This window comes from Nesoenas mayeri, assembly GCF_963082525.1.
Source record: "Nesoenas mayeri genome assembly, chromosome: 6".
Taxonomy (NCBI): domain Eukaryota; kingdom Metazoa; phylum Chordata; class Aves; order Columbiformes; family Columbidae; genus Nesoenas; species Nesoenas mayeri.
The window spans coordinates 36,515,946-36,530,971 of NC_137545.1; the positions used below are offsets into that span (position 1 = coordinate 36,515,946).

The 15,026-nt window shown below is 39.1% G+C and overlaps 1 protein-coding gene across 1 annotated transcript in view; it reads right to left on the minus strand.

The window, feature by feature from the left end:
* Positions 1 to 15,026, minus strand: part of NCKAP5 (NCK associated protein 5) — a gene marked incomplete at both ends in the record, with an annotated part of 239,157 nt that overhangs the window by 51,278 nt on the left and 172,853 nt on the right. The window contains 4 exon segments of the mRNA XM_080346974.1: positions 2,865 to 3,042; positions 3,737 to 7,578; positions 8,079 to 8,270; positions 11,362 to 11,466. Of these exon segments, the coding sequence (XP_080203100.1) occupies positions 2,865 to 3,042; positions 3,737 to 7,578; positions 8,079 to 8,270; positions 11,362 to 11,466 (4,317 nt within the window).

The window sequence follows — 15,026 nt, forward strand, 5'->3', positions numbered from 1 at the left end:
GGTGTGGGCTAAAGGATTATGTATTTCTGTTGGCTGGCCTTTAGAGCAAAGTGCTTTTTTGATGAACACTAACGGGAAGCGCATCCCTCTGAAGGTGAATGCACAAGGCCGCCATCAGCGGGACATTGCTTTTTCCATAAATTCAGTGGCAGTCAAGCAATAACATTCTTTGCAAGAACAGAAATCAGAGGTAATTGGTGCATATGTTATGGCATAACAATGCCCCAAGTCTTTAACTGGCACATCATAAGGGAAGACATCTAATAATCAAAACTTAAATAGGCTTTAAAGGAAAAACTTGCTAGAAAATAAATGCTAAAAAATGCTCTGGCTAGGATTTTAAAAAGCAGAATATATATATATATATATATATATATATATATATATATATATATAAAATATGCAGCTTTGAAATATTGCAGCTTCCGCACTGAACCCCTATGATCGAATGCACTTTGCATTGTTCAAAAAAGAAAAGACATCTTCCTAGTTTAGGGCTTTTCAAAAGATTCATGCTGTTCTCTCCAAAAGCATTCATTTTGTCTTTTTACAAGCAAAAAAAAAAGGCACAACAGGCCATTCTAGCGCATGCGACTGTTTTCAGTCACAGATATCTCCCAGTCCTTTGCAATCTGCTTCAAAGTAAACAGACACCAAAGAATAACTGGAAGTGATAGTAATAAGATGCATGAACTTTGAATTTAAAGACTTTCCATTGGTTTTCTTGTAGAAGTTTGGAGGACAAGATGAAATATCGCATGCTGTGGAATCTCGAGGTATATCTCTTTCGTGAGTTAGCATTAAGAACTGTAAATATGTTTTTATCTCATTATTCTAGATGTCCTCTGTCTTTTGGCACTAGATATTTCTTTCAGGAATTAAATGCCACAAATAACACAATATGAAACTCAAAAAGATGAAGCACATAATGTAACTCAATTTTCAAAACCAATACAAAAATATTTTGACTCCCAGCAAACAAAAGACTATATGGTATAGGATAGGTAATGCTTTTTCCCCAAGACTGACATGTCTGTTAAAACTAAATAGTATAATTACTATTTCTCCATTATTTATGTATATGAAGGACAATCTTTTTAGTTCCCTGGTAAAACTAAGTGTGTTTCTTGAAGGTATACTTGAAATCCTAAATGACTATTATTTCTGCATTTAGAAAGACTTCACAAAACGACAGACAAAAAGCACAGGAAATTATTGCAGCATTAGAAAATAATACGTTAGGAAGAAATCGTAGAAGCAATGTGTAGAGTTTTTTGTACTTCTGTAGAGTGAAGATATACCCTAAGCTGTCAGGACCATATTAAATGGGGCATAGTTAAACTGAGTGGCTCTGATAAGGGGCTCTGCTTTGCTATCAAAGTTCTAGATCAGTTGGATTGAATTTCCTGCATATTGCACATTTCCAGACTTCCATTCTCTCTCTTTCCTTTCAGTGACACTACAAGGACAGCCTTAGATATGCTTATAATTTGTGGTTTTATAATGCAGGAGACATCTACATTTTCAAAGAAGAGATGATACTACAGGAGTCAGGAGTAAAAAGTTTTCCAATACATTCATTCTGCATATGTTCCCCATAAGTTTTAAAAAATGACCTTGCAGATGTTCTTAGGAAAGACATCTGCATTAAAGTAAAACACATATTTGCCTGAAGCTGAAGCCATGTATGGGATACTTTAACTGTAGGCATCCTAAACGTCAGTACTAAGCTCAGAGTTTTTCCAGTTCTCATTATGAAGCTTTTTGAAATTTGTCTTACCCTTGAAAATAATCCCAAAGAATTTGTATTTCAAATACTCTCAGATGAAATAGTTGCATGTGCTGTACTTCAAGAACTCAGTTTTGTCAAAAGTAATAGCCTCAGCTTTATGTTCGGTATTTTATTTGGCACAAGTTTTAAGACTATTTGTGAGAATTGTGATTAATGTTAATATTCATCATAATAATATGGTCAAGACAGGTGTTAGGCATGAGAAAAGAATGCTCATCGAGTTAAATCATCTCTGCTCTCCTGATGCTTCAACTTCAAAACATCATGGCAAAGGCCCTTTCCAGGCAAGAAGTTGCTCACTAAATTCTAAGGTTAATTATTAGAAGCTTCACAAGGAAGGGCATCCATCCAGTCTGACTTTAGGCTACAGTCCTGGACTCTGTGTGGGCTGCAGAAACATGAGCCACTCCTATAACCTTTCAAGAACCAGAATCTAGCAGCTAACAGAAAATAAAATGTTTTTTATTCTAAATTGTGACATTCCTACTCTGTGGGTAAATTAAAGTATCAGCTACAGGTAGTACCTTATTAAGTGTAAAACTATCTACAGGGCATTAACAGGGATTTTGGTGGTACAATGAAAGATGTGGGTCAAATGTATATTCTTCCTTTTGAAAGGCTTCCTCCTACGTGATAAATATTCCCAAATGAGGTCAAATACTTTGCCTTTTCCCCACCAGCAGTGCACATGTAAGGCTTAATGGCTTGTATAATGTTTGGAGGAATGTTCAACACTAGCACGCAATTTTCAAGAAAAGGGGGAAAAATGAGAAAAAGAGAAGAAAATGTTCCTATTATTTCACTCTACTACAGTACGATTATAGCATCGTTGTGCATATATCTCCACTGGAATTGAATTGCCAGCAAAAGCAGTAGTATCTTCATGACTAGCTGTATAATCTGGCCTATAGTCAAGCTGCCAACTTTTGTATTAATTCACAATTCTCTAGCTACACAAAGTGTTTCTATCAAGTACAAACAGTTATTATCCTGTTTGTCTGTACTGGCAATAACGAACACATCCGGAAGTTAAAAAGAAGGTAATAACATTTTTCTGTACTAAAGCACTTACCAGGGTCTGATTCTGCATTTCCATATCAGCTTTTGTGTTGCTGTTTTTCTTGTGGTTTCCTTGAGAGCTGATAGAGTTGCCGTGAAGAGAGGAGCCCTGGGAGCTGCCCTTCGACACACTCCTGTAGGAAACATTATTTGATCCACTTTCTGTCTGCTGAGCTGCTTTCTTATCAACTCTGCAGGTAGAGAGTGATTCCTCTGATAAATTACATTGCCCTTCTTCAATCACTCTACTTTTCCATTCCTTTAATGTTTAAAGTAACCTCTCTGTATCTTTCTGTCTCTAGACCTTTGAGTGATAAATGTTTCTAACTAGCCTTGATCAAATCTGTCACTTGCAATTTCAGGTAGTATATCAATTTAGTCTTTCACATATAATGATTTATATTATATCTGGGACTGCTGTGGGGCAAATGTGAAAACACAGTATAGCAATTGCTAAGTTCTTCTGTGACCAAAGGTTGCAGTAGCCAGAAATGTAATTAATTCTGACTAGTTAACAAATATATGATTGGTGGTTACGATACATGAAGATGGAATACATTAAAACATGTACCTAATTATCCTTCAGCTTTACACGCCATCTGCCTAGATTCTTGATTCTAGAACCATCTGAATTTCTATCAACTTGGATATAACTTGCCATTCTTTATTTCAAAGACCATTGGTTGGTTGACAAAGTAACATGAACAAAACTATCACCTCATTATTAATGTTTTTTCCTATAGAGACTAAAGTCCTGATAATGTACCTACTGATCACTACTACGCATTCCCTGTCTAAAAGGAATATATATTGAACGTGGCATCTGAGCCACTGTAAAGCTACAGTATGCACAAACATATCTCAAATGGTGTTCCAGAGTTTTACCTGTTTAAAAGCTCTTTCATAAAACTGTCTTTTGGTGAGTATGTCGCTGTGGTGGAACCTTTGACTTGTTCACATTCAATCTCACCAGGCATGTCTTGTGAAGGCTTCATCATTTTGCTCTCCATGACATCAGCTAAAATGTCACCGTTGTCTGTTTTCCTGTTAATTTCATTTTCAATTTCACAGTGTTGGTCGGTTTTCTTTCTTTCTTTTCTTCTTTCTAATTTTGCCTGCTTAATTCCAAATCCTGAAACTTTTGCATCTTTTTTTTCTACCTTTGTTTTAGGAACATCAGTTTTCCTGCTACTCAATGCTGGGAGCTTACTCTTTCGAAAGCCAAACCAACTTGCTATAGAGGGCCCAGTCTTTTGTTTACCCTCCACAGTGGGAGACTTGGCTTGTCCCTGGCCCTTTTGCACATTTTCTTGGATGCACAGCATGACTTTCTCCTCTATTGAAGGTTGTAGAGCCGGTGAACTCAGAACATCAGTAACCTTCTCAGAGGCTTCTGCTAACTTTAAAGACATTTGCTGCCTTCGTGACTTCGTTGCTTCTAGTTTATGAGGACACTTTATTCCATCCGAGCTTTGAAATGATGAAATTTGTTTGGAAGATACAGTTGCTGACCCTTGTAACTCCAATTCTGCTGGCAGAACACTTTTTTTACTTAGAGCTTCGTGTTTAATACTTTCAGTGCTTTTCTCACTCTGGACAGATAGACTACGTGCATCTTTCTGAGAAAATGGTTTGCTTCCATCGCATTTTGAAGTGCTGTGAAAGACGTCTACTTTTGGAGATGATCTGAAGGGCAGTTTGCTTGGGCTTCCATGCTGGCTATTGTAACTATTTGTATTTCCAAGAGAACTTTGTCTAGAATAAGAATTTTCTGTGGTTTTAGGACTATGGGAAAGAGCCTCTGGTGTCACCGATGCCGCAGGAATGGCCTTGATTTGTAGTCCTTCTACAGCTGAGTTCTGCCTTGTTAGAGAATTTCCTCTGTCAGAAGTGTTTGTAATAATCTGCGTTCGTACTTTTGCGAGACCTTCTGTCACAGGGGCAGATGGCTTTTCCCCCATATGAATGCTAAAACTCTGACTACGAGCCTTTGCTCCGTTCATGCCCAGAGCTGGCTTCAAGTGTGACTTGTTGCTGGAAGAAACAGATCTCTTAACTAATTTGTTTTCTAATCCATCTACTCTGTCTACCACCAAGTTGCAGTTTTCATGTGAATGAGGTGATGCCGTATCCATGCTAAGTCCCACAGTAAAATTATTTTTCGCTTCGGTATCAGACATAGAGTCTTTAAGTTCAGCATCCGTTGCACCTCTGGTGGTTACACTTACAGAATCATTTTGCTTGTACTTACTTGAACTCACGTTACTTTTGGAAGCGGCGTTTATACTGTCTTTTTCCTGCTTCCCTGGTACAGTAGAGCTCTTTCGGAGAAGTTGGGGAGATTTGACAAATAATTTCAGGCCCACGGGGAGACGGGTTTTCATTCCTTTCTCATTAGAGTTTTGGGTAGCATGTGCAGTGTCACCACCATGAAACAGTGTTGACAACGGGGAATTGTTTACCTGAGATAGTAAAGGCTCACTTGTGCTTGTTGTATGACACTGAGGAGTTGCAGGGAGAACGTTTGGCATCTTTTGTGGCTGATCCATCCCACTGTCACTGCAAATATCTTTTTTGTTGGAATATGTATCTTGTGAAGAAGTTGTTTCCAATGATGCACAACCTAGAGAGAAGGACCTGGCTGTTTTAAAATCTGTGTTGGAAAATTCACGATTCCTGTGGAGACCCAGCTGATTAGGGTTTTTTGGGCAGACTTGCTTTGTGGAAGCTTTGGAAAGTCCTTGGGGTTGCTGAGATACGCATTTATTTTGCATAATTGCTTCTGCATTTTCTTGGAGGTAAGATAATTCAATTTTGGCTCCAGAAGATACATTTTTTGCTTGCATTTCATGACTAGATTGATTATGAAAGCCAGAGTTCACAGTTCCTTTTAATGGTGATGATTTCAGTACGTTTTTTGCTGTTTCACTGGGACCAGTTCCTCCTGACTTTACCACTGCAGGTGGTGAATGAGCATAATTAGGCCGAATCAACAGGGATGTTGACCTGCCTGGAGGAAGGGGTGGGGATGGTGATCGGGCTTGTACAGTTGCTAAATCACAATGAAAGTCTCTGGTTGGAGGTTCCCCACAGTCACTGGGCTCTATAAGGTGCTGAGGCAACAGTGGTGACGCTGGACTCTGACTCTTTGGATACTTCGACCCATCGCCTCTGCCTGGACGTTTCAAGCCGGGCAGGGGATGGGCAGGGGGCTTTGGAACCTGCAAGTCAACTTTTGAGTCAAAATTACGAGGTGGACTTTGTGCCTTTTTGAATCTTGAAAGTTTTACAGGTGGCAGAGCAGGTGATTTTTCAAGGGTTGCAGAGCCCACTGACTGGGCTACCGGTGACTCCTCACTCTCTGTCATCGCAGTTTTTTGGGGAGAAACTTTACCTCTGCTGGGTATTTTAGTCATGTTTGGCTTTTGATTGATTCCTGCACGCACAGTGGAGCTTGAATTGGCCTTGTATGATACATCATACACTGGCCTCACTAGTTTTTGTCGTGGAGTATTTTGCAGTGTCACTCTTGCACAGTGTGAAGATTCACTGCAGGTCACGGGGACAACTGTATTGTTATTCCCTGGCTTATCTTCAAGAGTCTTTTTCTCGGTTTCATCTTCAGGTCTTTCTAAAGCAGTGTGGTTTCTAGCACTGGTTCCTGTCTGCAAGTCAGTTATTCCCTGAGGTATAAGTTCAGTATATTCTGCACTGGACCTAGTTTGTGGCTGCTTGATTGAGATTTCATTTCTTGTTACAGTGACAACTCCAGTTTGATGTGAGCTGAATTCGATAGGCTCACCATCCTCAGCATCAAATATTATGGTAATACACTCTTCAGAAGAGGTCTTTTTTATAACCTTTTGTTGTTTAATGAAATTACATGTCTTTGGCCCCATGTCTGAGTGAGCAGATATCTGGTTTTCCTCTTTGTCCGTAGATACAAACTGAGAATTCTCCACGACTTGAAGCACGTCAGAGGTCTTTGTGTAATTCTCAGTAAAAGGAGTTGCTAATAAATCTGATGGACTTTTCTCATCACTGCTTTCTATATGCAATTCATCCAACACTTCATTGTCATCCGTATCTGAAAGCTGAAAATTAAGGTCCTTCCAGCCTATACCAGCATGGCTTTGATTTAACTGTAACTCAGGCAGCTTTGCTCTGGTGCGTGACTTTGCTTCTGCCTGAAATCCACTGACAAAACTAGTCAATTTTTCAGGTCTTTCCTTTGAATTAAAATATGAACTTCTTTCTGGCAAATGTTTCCTATTAGGATCCCAGTCAAAGAGACTGTCAGAAACGCTGTGAGTTAATTTGTTACAATAGGCCCTGCAGTCTTTGCTTGGAACCTCCGGCAGCAACAGTAAGGATGAAGAGTCATCATCTGCATCATCATGCAAATCTGAATCGTAGGAGAAAGTTTTGCTATGTTCAATGCAAATACTTCCTATTTCCATTGGCTTACAATGAGTCTGTTCGTTATGGCTGCCACATTTAACTCCAGGGGAATATATTCCTTCATTAGAGTTCATGCAGTCTTTGTAACCCCATTTTGATATTACTGAAGGTGATTCAAGTAATATTTTTTGCTTCTGTAATTTCTTCAGCCCTTCTAAGATATGGTTTTCCTTGATACGAGTTGGAGGTAGATCATCTGCAGGACTTGAGAGGTTGCTTGGGAGTGAAGAACCAATGCTTATTCTTTTATCCCAGCTCACGGACGACTGTTAAAACAGAATAAAACTCACATATTACCCACAAGTGCTGTTAATAAAGTGTGCTACCATTTTAGTAAAGAGATTTATGAGTTGCATAGGGCATTACATTTCATCCATGGCTATTAATAGCAATGTTCTTTTTTAATAAAGGATTTCATAGTGGTGTGATGCCTGCAGCGCATTTAAAACCTGTAGGAAGAACAATATGAATGGAAGGATTAAGATAAAGAAGAAGAACAATTTGGACTGTGAAAGAGAGAATAAATGTCAGAGTAAATGAGGAAACTGTAAGTAAATTGGAATTATAAAAGAATTGTTAAAAAAAATTGAAAGAGGGGAGAGAGAGGAGAGAGACGTTGGGGAAAGAACTTACTGAGTTTAGTGACAACTGTTTTAAGTACAAAAGAGAGGAGAAAGTGAAAAAAATTCTAAAATAGACAGCTTTTCAATTAATCTTGTTTCAGATGAACTCAAACTAATACAGGAAGAAAATTAATTTGATTTACCCTTTTGCTGCATGTCTTCCCATCATTCCAAGTGTAGGAGGAACCACTGGAATACTCGCTGCAAGCGCTTGACAGGGAGATTTCACTGCTACTGCAGCTGCTACGGGGATACAGGCGGCTCGGACCTGTCACATTTAGTTGACTCTGGCATTTCAAGACAGGTATACAGGATTTCACATTCTGCTGGCATTCCTAAAATATCAGAAAAAACAGAAATATATTATGGCTGGAAAAAGATCCTTTAAATTCCCCTTATTTAAGAAGGACAAAGACGAGGCAAGTAAGCTACTTACACCTTTCTATTATGCCATTAGTGTATGATGAATTTAACACAGAGAACTAAAGTAAAAATTGGTGACATTTTCATTTGTTGGGGGAAAGCCCCACAACCCTCCATATTTTCTTCTTTATTCTCAAACCTCTATTCTGCTCTTCTTTTGCTGAATATTATTCTGAGTCTATTTGAATTATCCTTTGTACATAAGCAGGGTGCTCCAGTAAGATAGAGAAAACAAAGTTATAAGAATACAAGTGCACCTTGACAACTGCATTATAGCCCTACAAAGTAACAGATGAGGCTGTACACCCTGGACAAGGTAAATTAATTTAGTATCCCAACCAGAATGTCCACTGAGAATGAAATCTCTCCATTACAGTCTAATTTTGGTTTCCTATCTAGTTCAAAGCTTTGTCTAAGAAACTCTCTGACGTAGGACAATCCATCTTTGTGTCGCTCGCAGACAGCTGAAGCCTCTTGCTTATGCAATTTATTGACACTTTATGGCTGCCTTTAGTACTTGTGTAGTTATCGCCCCTCTCCAAATGCAATTTCAGCTGACTGTGACTAAGTGCCAGCTTTGAGGAAGAGAGTAATGAAGAGCAGATAGCACTTTAGGTAAAATATTAAACCTCTGCAGGAGTATCTAGGATGCCTTTAATTTGTTTTCAAACTAATACTCTTGTGCTTAACAGTGTTAGCGCTTCTTTAATGTTAAGTGCCTGCACCATTCTGTTATGCTGTTCTCCGGTTTCCTTACAGAACCAGATATCTTTTTAATTATCAGGAGCACCAGAGTGACATGTTTCTGTTTCATAAAACTTTGCTTTGGATTACATTAAGGCAGAATATAATTGTGCAAGCTCAAACAGTACTTATTGATTTTTGTAAGTAGATATAGCCCAAATTAATTTTACTTGGATCAAAATTTTACCTTTATATTCAGGAAGACATAAAATATCTTAAGTTACAGAACTCACAAAACAATTACCAAAACTGTATATGCAGTGGCCACAGCATCTTCAAGCAAATCTCTGGAAAAATGCTCATTTTATAGGTACTTCTCATACACTAACATGTTTGTTGGGCTTCTGCTAATTTCTTCCATTTATTCCCCCATGTCCTCCCATTTATTACTGCTAGGGTTGAACCTTTTTTAGTTAAATGGGAGAGAGCGGAATTTTTACTGCTAAGGAGTTCATCAGTACAGCTCTTCATTGCTCAGCTGACATAATAATGTTCTGTTTTTGACAAACGTAACTACAGGGCAAATCATTATTCTCTGTCACAGGCAACACCTATGAATGGGAAAATCATTTAGAGGTAGCAAGAGCACATTTCACCTCTGGGAGTTATTGGTTCATGTTCTCCTAGGAAGTTAAATGGATGCAGGAGGAACAGCCTTTAAATCCACTGGCTCTGGGAAGAATACATCTTTCAGCATCAGAGGCAGGCCGATGCCTGTGTTTTTGGCTCTGAAACAGACTTCCTTGCTTTGTTGAGACAAATTACTCTTATTTCTGACATGGTGGTTCCCATGGGAGACCCTCTCTCATCAGCTTCCTCAGCTATTGACAGCGTCAGTCCCTGTAAGGTCAACTGTATAGAGGCCAATGGCAGCGTCTGCTTGTTCTGGCTCTTTCGTTGTCTTTCAACTGTGGCATTGGGAAAACATGTCATGTCAAATTTCTGCCCTTTACACTAGGCTCGTCCCAGTCATCACAGTGCTTGAGGGCAGGATGCCTGTAATCTCCTGCAGGAGAAAAGTGGAGATCACAGCACGCTGACAAGTGCTGCCTTCCCTGCCTGTCACCTTCCACCCCAGCCCCGCACTTGGTTCCCTTCGCACCTAAATAGAGAAGAACGTCCTTGGTCTTACAGCTTTAGCAATGGGAAAAATGAAGATACCAAAGCAAAGCAAAAGAACAGTATATTACTGTAATTTATTGTTTAAGAGATGAGGAAATGTGAAAAGGTATCCTGCCATTACAGATTCTGAAGTAGGATATTGACTGAATTTCTAGATTGCACTCAGATCAGTAGAGTGAAACTTTCTCCTGCAATTTGCCTTTAGTCTCTAAGTTATCCAAGAGAGTACTTTGAACAGAATGTTTAGGATGCACTAATTAAACATATTTAACTTACATACGGTTCTATTAGCTGACATGGTGAAATTTTGTTTTTCTGTAATCATGACTCTTAAGTCATTACCTTTAACGAAATTAGAGTAAAAGGCCTGAATGTAGTATTACAATTTGAATACACAATTTTTGCTAGAAATCACAGAAAATCGAATCATACTATTAAAGACACAAAACTCTACATTAGAAAAACTTAACCTGAAGGCTTAATTACATACAATGCAAAGGGTTGTCAGCATTTTTGTGAACCTTTGAAACAATGCCTTTTTAGTGAAGTATGTATTACAGAGGAGACGACAGTTTTGTTGACACTACTATACTTCAAGATCAAAGCCATACACAGGTTCAATGTTCTGTTCTTATCCTCTTTGTTTCCCTCTATCTTTATGTGACTCTTGTTTTTCAAGCTCCTTTTCTCTTTGACAATGAGACATGAAAGCCACACTGGCTAGCGTTTTGCCAAATAAGCACAAAGCTAACCCCATCTGGAAAAAAAAATGCAGATCCCATGAATTTTTAACAGTTCATACATAATATATCATAAAAGTAGGATGAATAATACGGTGTATGGGCTTTAATAAAAAGCTCCTTGACCATTTCTCAGAGATTCTGAGATGTAATCGATACCCAAAAAGGTATCTTGGGGACATTGCTAAGATTTACGCTTTTTTGCACAGAGTGACACTATCTGCTTACTATATCAACTAAGGACACAATATTGAATTTCAGAGAACAGAAGGAAGAAGTATTGTTATCTGCCTCAACAGTGCTTCAATTCAGAGATCAGGTTCATGGCTCATCCCTGACACGAGAGGCGAAAAGGAGGGTTCCAGATGAGGGGTACAAGGACAGCACAAACACTCACATGAATCTGAGCATCGGCGGTTCGAGATTGCATCAAGCTTCTGTTCCGTTCTACTTCTGAAAGCAGCTCCCCAGATGAGAGGTCCAAGATGCGTGAATGGAGTTTCTGGGGGGGCAGAAGGGAATGAGTCATAAGCATTTGTCAAATATGCAGCAGATCAGCATTTTTAAAATTCTGCACTCCGCTGTTCAATTTCAAGGGAAATTAAGACCCCACAGGTAAAAGAGGAATTGTTTTAATTTGAAATGTTGCTGTTTGTGCTTACTTTGTCCCAGATTTCCTGTCTGCAGAACAGATCATTCTTCATCCCAAACAAACTCTACTTTTTCTTCTAGTCACTATTTTGCAACTTATCATTACTTCACATGCAACAATGACAAATGAACATGAGTCCCACCATCATCCACAGAGTTTGTCGGGTTTCAGGAAAAAAGTATAAAAATGAACTACAAAATTAACATTTATAAATCAATCAACATGATAATGTTGTTTTATTTACGAGCTGTTACACCTTGAGTGAATGATTGCAAAAGTGACCCTATTTTTAAACAGCATCGATCTGCTGAAGGCCTCCTTTGCACACATTTTAACTCAAAGTCATTAATGTCATCTGTTAGGAACAATTAATGTGAATAGAAAATAATTGCATCAGGGAACTAGGGACTCAGAGGATTTTGTGCATTAATATTCACATGCAGTTCGATTATATGCAGGTTTTTTCAGTTTTGCTTGGAAGGATGGCTAAGCTTGTGCCTTTTCCTCCATGTTCACCTGTATACTAATTACTAAGGCTTTCAGTGTGCATTAAGCTTGATTTGTTTTAATTGCAGTTTCAATAAAATCCATGATTTATGTGAATGCCTTGGCCGATGACTTCAAAAGAAGAAATATCTGCAGTCTTGTCAGTCATTGGACCAACATATCATGTAACGCAGTATGGATCTGACTCATAGTCCATTGAAATAAATGAAAAAGGACTTTAAAAAAAAACACAACAAAAGGACTTTAGATGAGGCTCTTTTCATTTTGCCATTAATTCTGCAGGCTTGCAAACTGAGAGACCACATCTACCCCATCCTCAGCACTGGGGCACCCAGCCTGGAGGAACAAGGGGTGCAGATCCCATCAGGGCGCTTGGCCAGGGGGACCCTGGGAGGGATCAAACCATGGGGACACGTGGAGGCCACGCAAGTGGCCCATCACTTTGTCCATCCAAAAAGCCTGGGCAAAGACAGAGAAAGAACCTGTAGCCACAAATGCCTTTCTACACTGTGCAGGAGTAGGAAGGGCAAGACTGTTCTTTGAAGGGCCCTGAGACATCAGTCACGCAGTATTTATGCCCAGCTGCTACCCAGCCCGCTCTCCTGGTACCCACTGCAGAAACTCATCTGCCAGAGAACAAAGCAAGTGGCTGTTCCTATAGCCCCTGTTATCTGAGTGCTGTGCTTCAGGCAGCTATGCCAGACAATCTAGCTTTCTTTTAAAAAAACTACTTATTATAAATTTGGGAGTAATTTCGCAAAAGTTACATATTCATCCAGGAGGTTTCTTCAAGGAGCTACTATCTGTTGCAGACAGATTACGGAAAATATTTTCAATTATCATGTTCTGTATAAACATAGTTTGTCCAATATATTGTTGAATAGATTAAAATGCCACAAGCACTCGGTATCCAATATACTTTTCATTATAAATACTAATTACATCCAGGCTATGTGTTTTTTAACACCAGTGATGCCTATCGCCTAGTTATTCGGTGTGTACCTTTTAAAGTGTTATTACTAGCGTTACTGCCAGGTGTGTGTTTAAGATTTAAGCTCCAGGTAAAATACCTTCCCAAACTCACAGATTTAGTGACTTAGCACAAGTGTTATTCTTGACAATATTTCCAACTATATCATTGAGCCACAAGAGAATTCCCCTGTTTTCAGAAACAGGACCCACTGATATTATGAACAAGTGGTGTCCTCGTGCTTTGCAGAGGAATTAATTACTTTCTCCAGTGAAACCAGTCACCTGGAAGTTACTACAGTCCAATCTTTGCATTAGAGATGATGGCTGAGATGGATGAACATCAATACTTCAACGTTTATTTTCTTAGAAAAAAGTATCCTAGAAATAGTGCTATAGGAGTTTGACAACTGGCTCTTTCCCTCTTTCCAGCAAGGCATTTAGAATACTTCATTACTTAAATGGGAATGTATATGCATCTCAATAATGTAAACTAAATATATCTCTATAACATCAAATGGAATTCAGCGTGTTGGTGCTCTTGTCCATATCAGATCCAATAACAGGTTTCAGCCCAATTGGAACAGGCAGAAAACAGAAGCTATTTTTGCCCAGTGCTAAGACGCAGCCCAGCAGAGCAGCCTGTGCGCAGCTCAGAGTGACGGGGGTCCCCAACACGGGGATCAGAAGGGCTGGGCTGCATGTGGGTCACGCTGCGTTTGAATCATCTTCACCGGCGTTAAACAATACGGGTCCATAAAACCATAATAACGAAGGTGAATCAGAAGACTAAAATGATTAACCAAGACGGAAAGTGTATTCTCAGGGTGTATAATGTGATTATATTTCTGTATCAAACAGAAGATCATCGCATTGGGAATATTCCTCCCCACACAAATGCAAATAAGCTAACAGACACGTGGCCAGCACAATGACTAGCATTAACAAACAGCATAATAAAGTTTGAGATCATTAATTAAATATAGTCACACAGCATTGAAGCAAGTCATCCAATTACAAAAGAAAAATGATAAGAAAATTGTTTTTCTTTCATTTATTTTTTCTTCTCCATTTTCTAATTCAAAAACGGGGAAAACTCTACTATTTGTTAAAAAACTCATTAATGATTCATTTAAAATCAAGTAACAGATTGTGCTAACTATGTATCTTGATTCTGATTTCTTCTCAGATACACAAAATGTACTGTGTCCTTTATGGTTATTTGCAGATGACAGTCACATAACTAGATCAAGGAGTTACTGCTGCCTTGAAAACTGTACAATATTAAAATCACTGTTGATGCTATCGTGATGCAAGCCAACAAAAGGCAGACCAGAGCACAGAATGACCTCCACAGAAAAGATCACATTGGTTTAAATGAATGCTTAAATATGAAAGTGAAGAGTTACAACTATAAATCCAAGTCACCTGCACCATCTGTTGGTACTCGATATAATGATAAGGGGAAAACAGGCAATATTTGTACATAGTGGGGAATGTCTGGGCTCCTCTGAACCCAGGAAACCACCAGGAGCATTGGATGGCAGGACAGAAAACCCCTATGGAATTGCAGCATGAACTGGGCCAACGTGTTTGGAAATTACCCTGTACTGAATACTGCTGGGGAAGGTGCAGAACAAAAGTTCACAGCACGTCAGCTAGACTGGAGCCACGTCTCTACAGCAAGTGGGTGCTGAGAGGCCAGGGCAGAGCACAGAGGGCTCTCTGTGGCTGCCTGTGACCAGCAGCAGCAAAGCTCCTCCTGCACCTGTGAGATGGATGCAGAAAAGGCCGTGCCCTTTGTGGCTCAATGTCAAGATTAACTCCCGTAACCTACATAAAAAATAAAAACAAAGTAATTGATAATTTAGGTGGAAACCTATTATATCAAGTGCAATAGGAAATACAATTATCTGGCAGGCAGATAACCAATC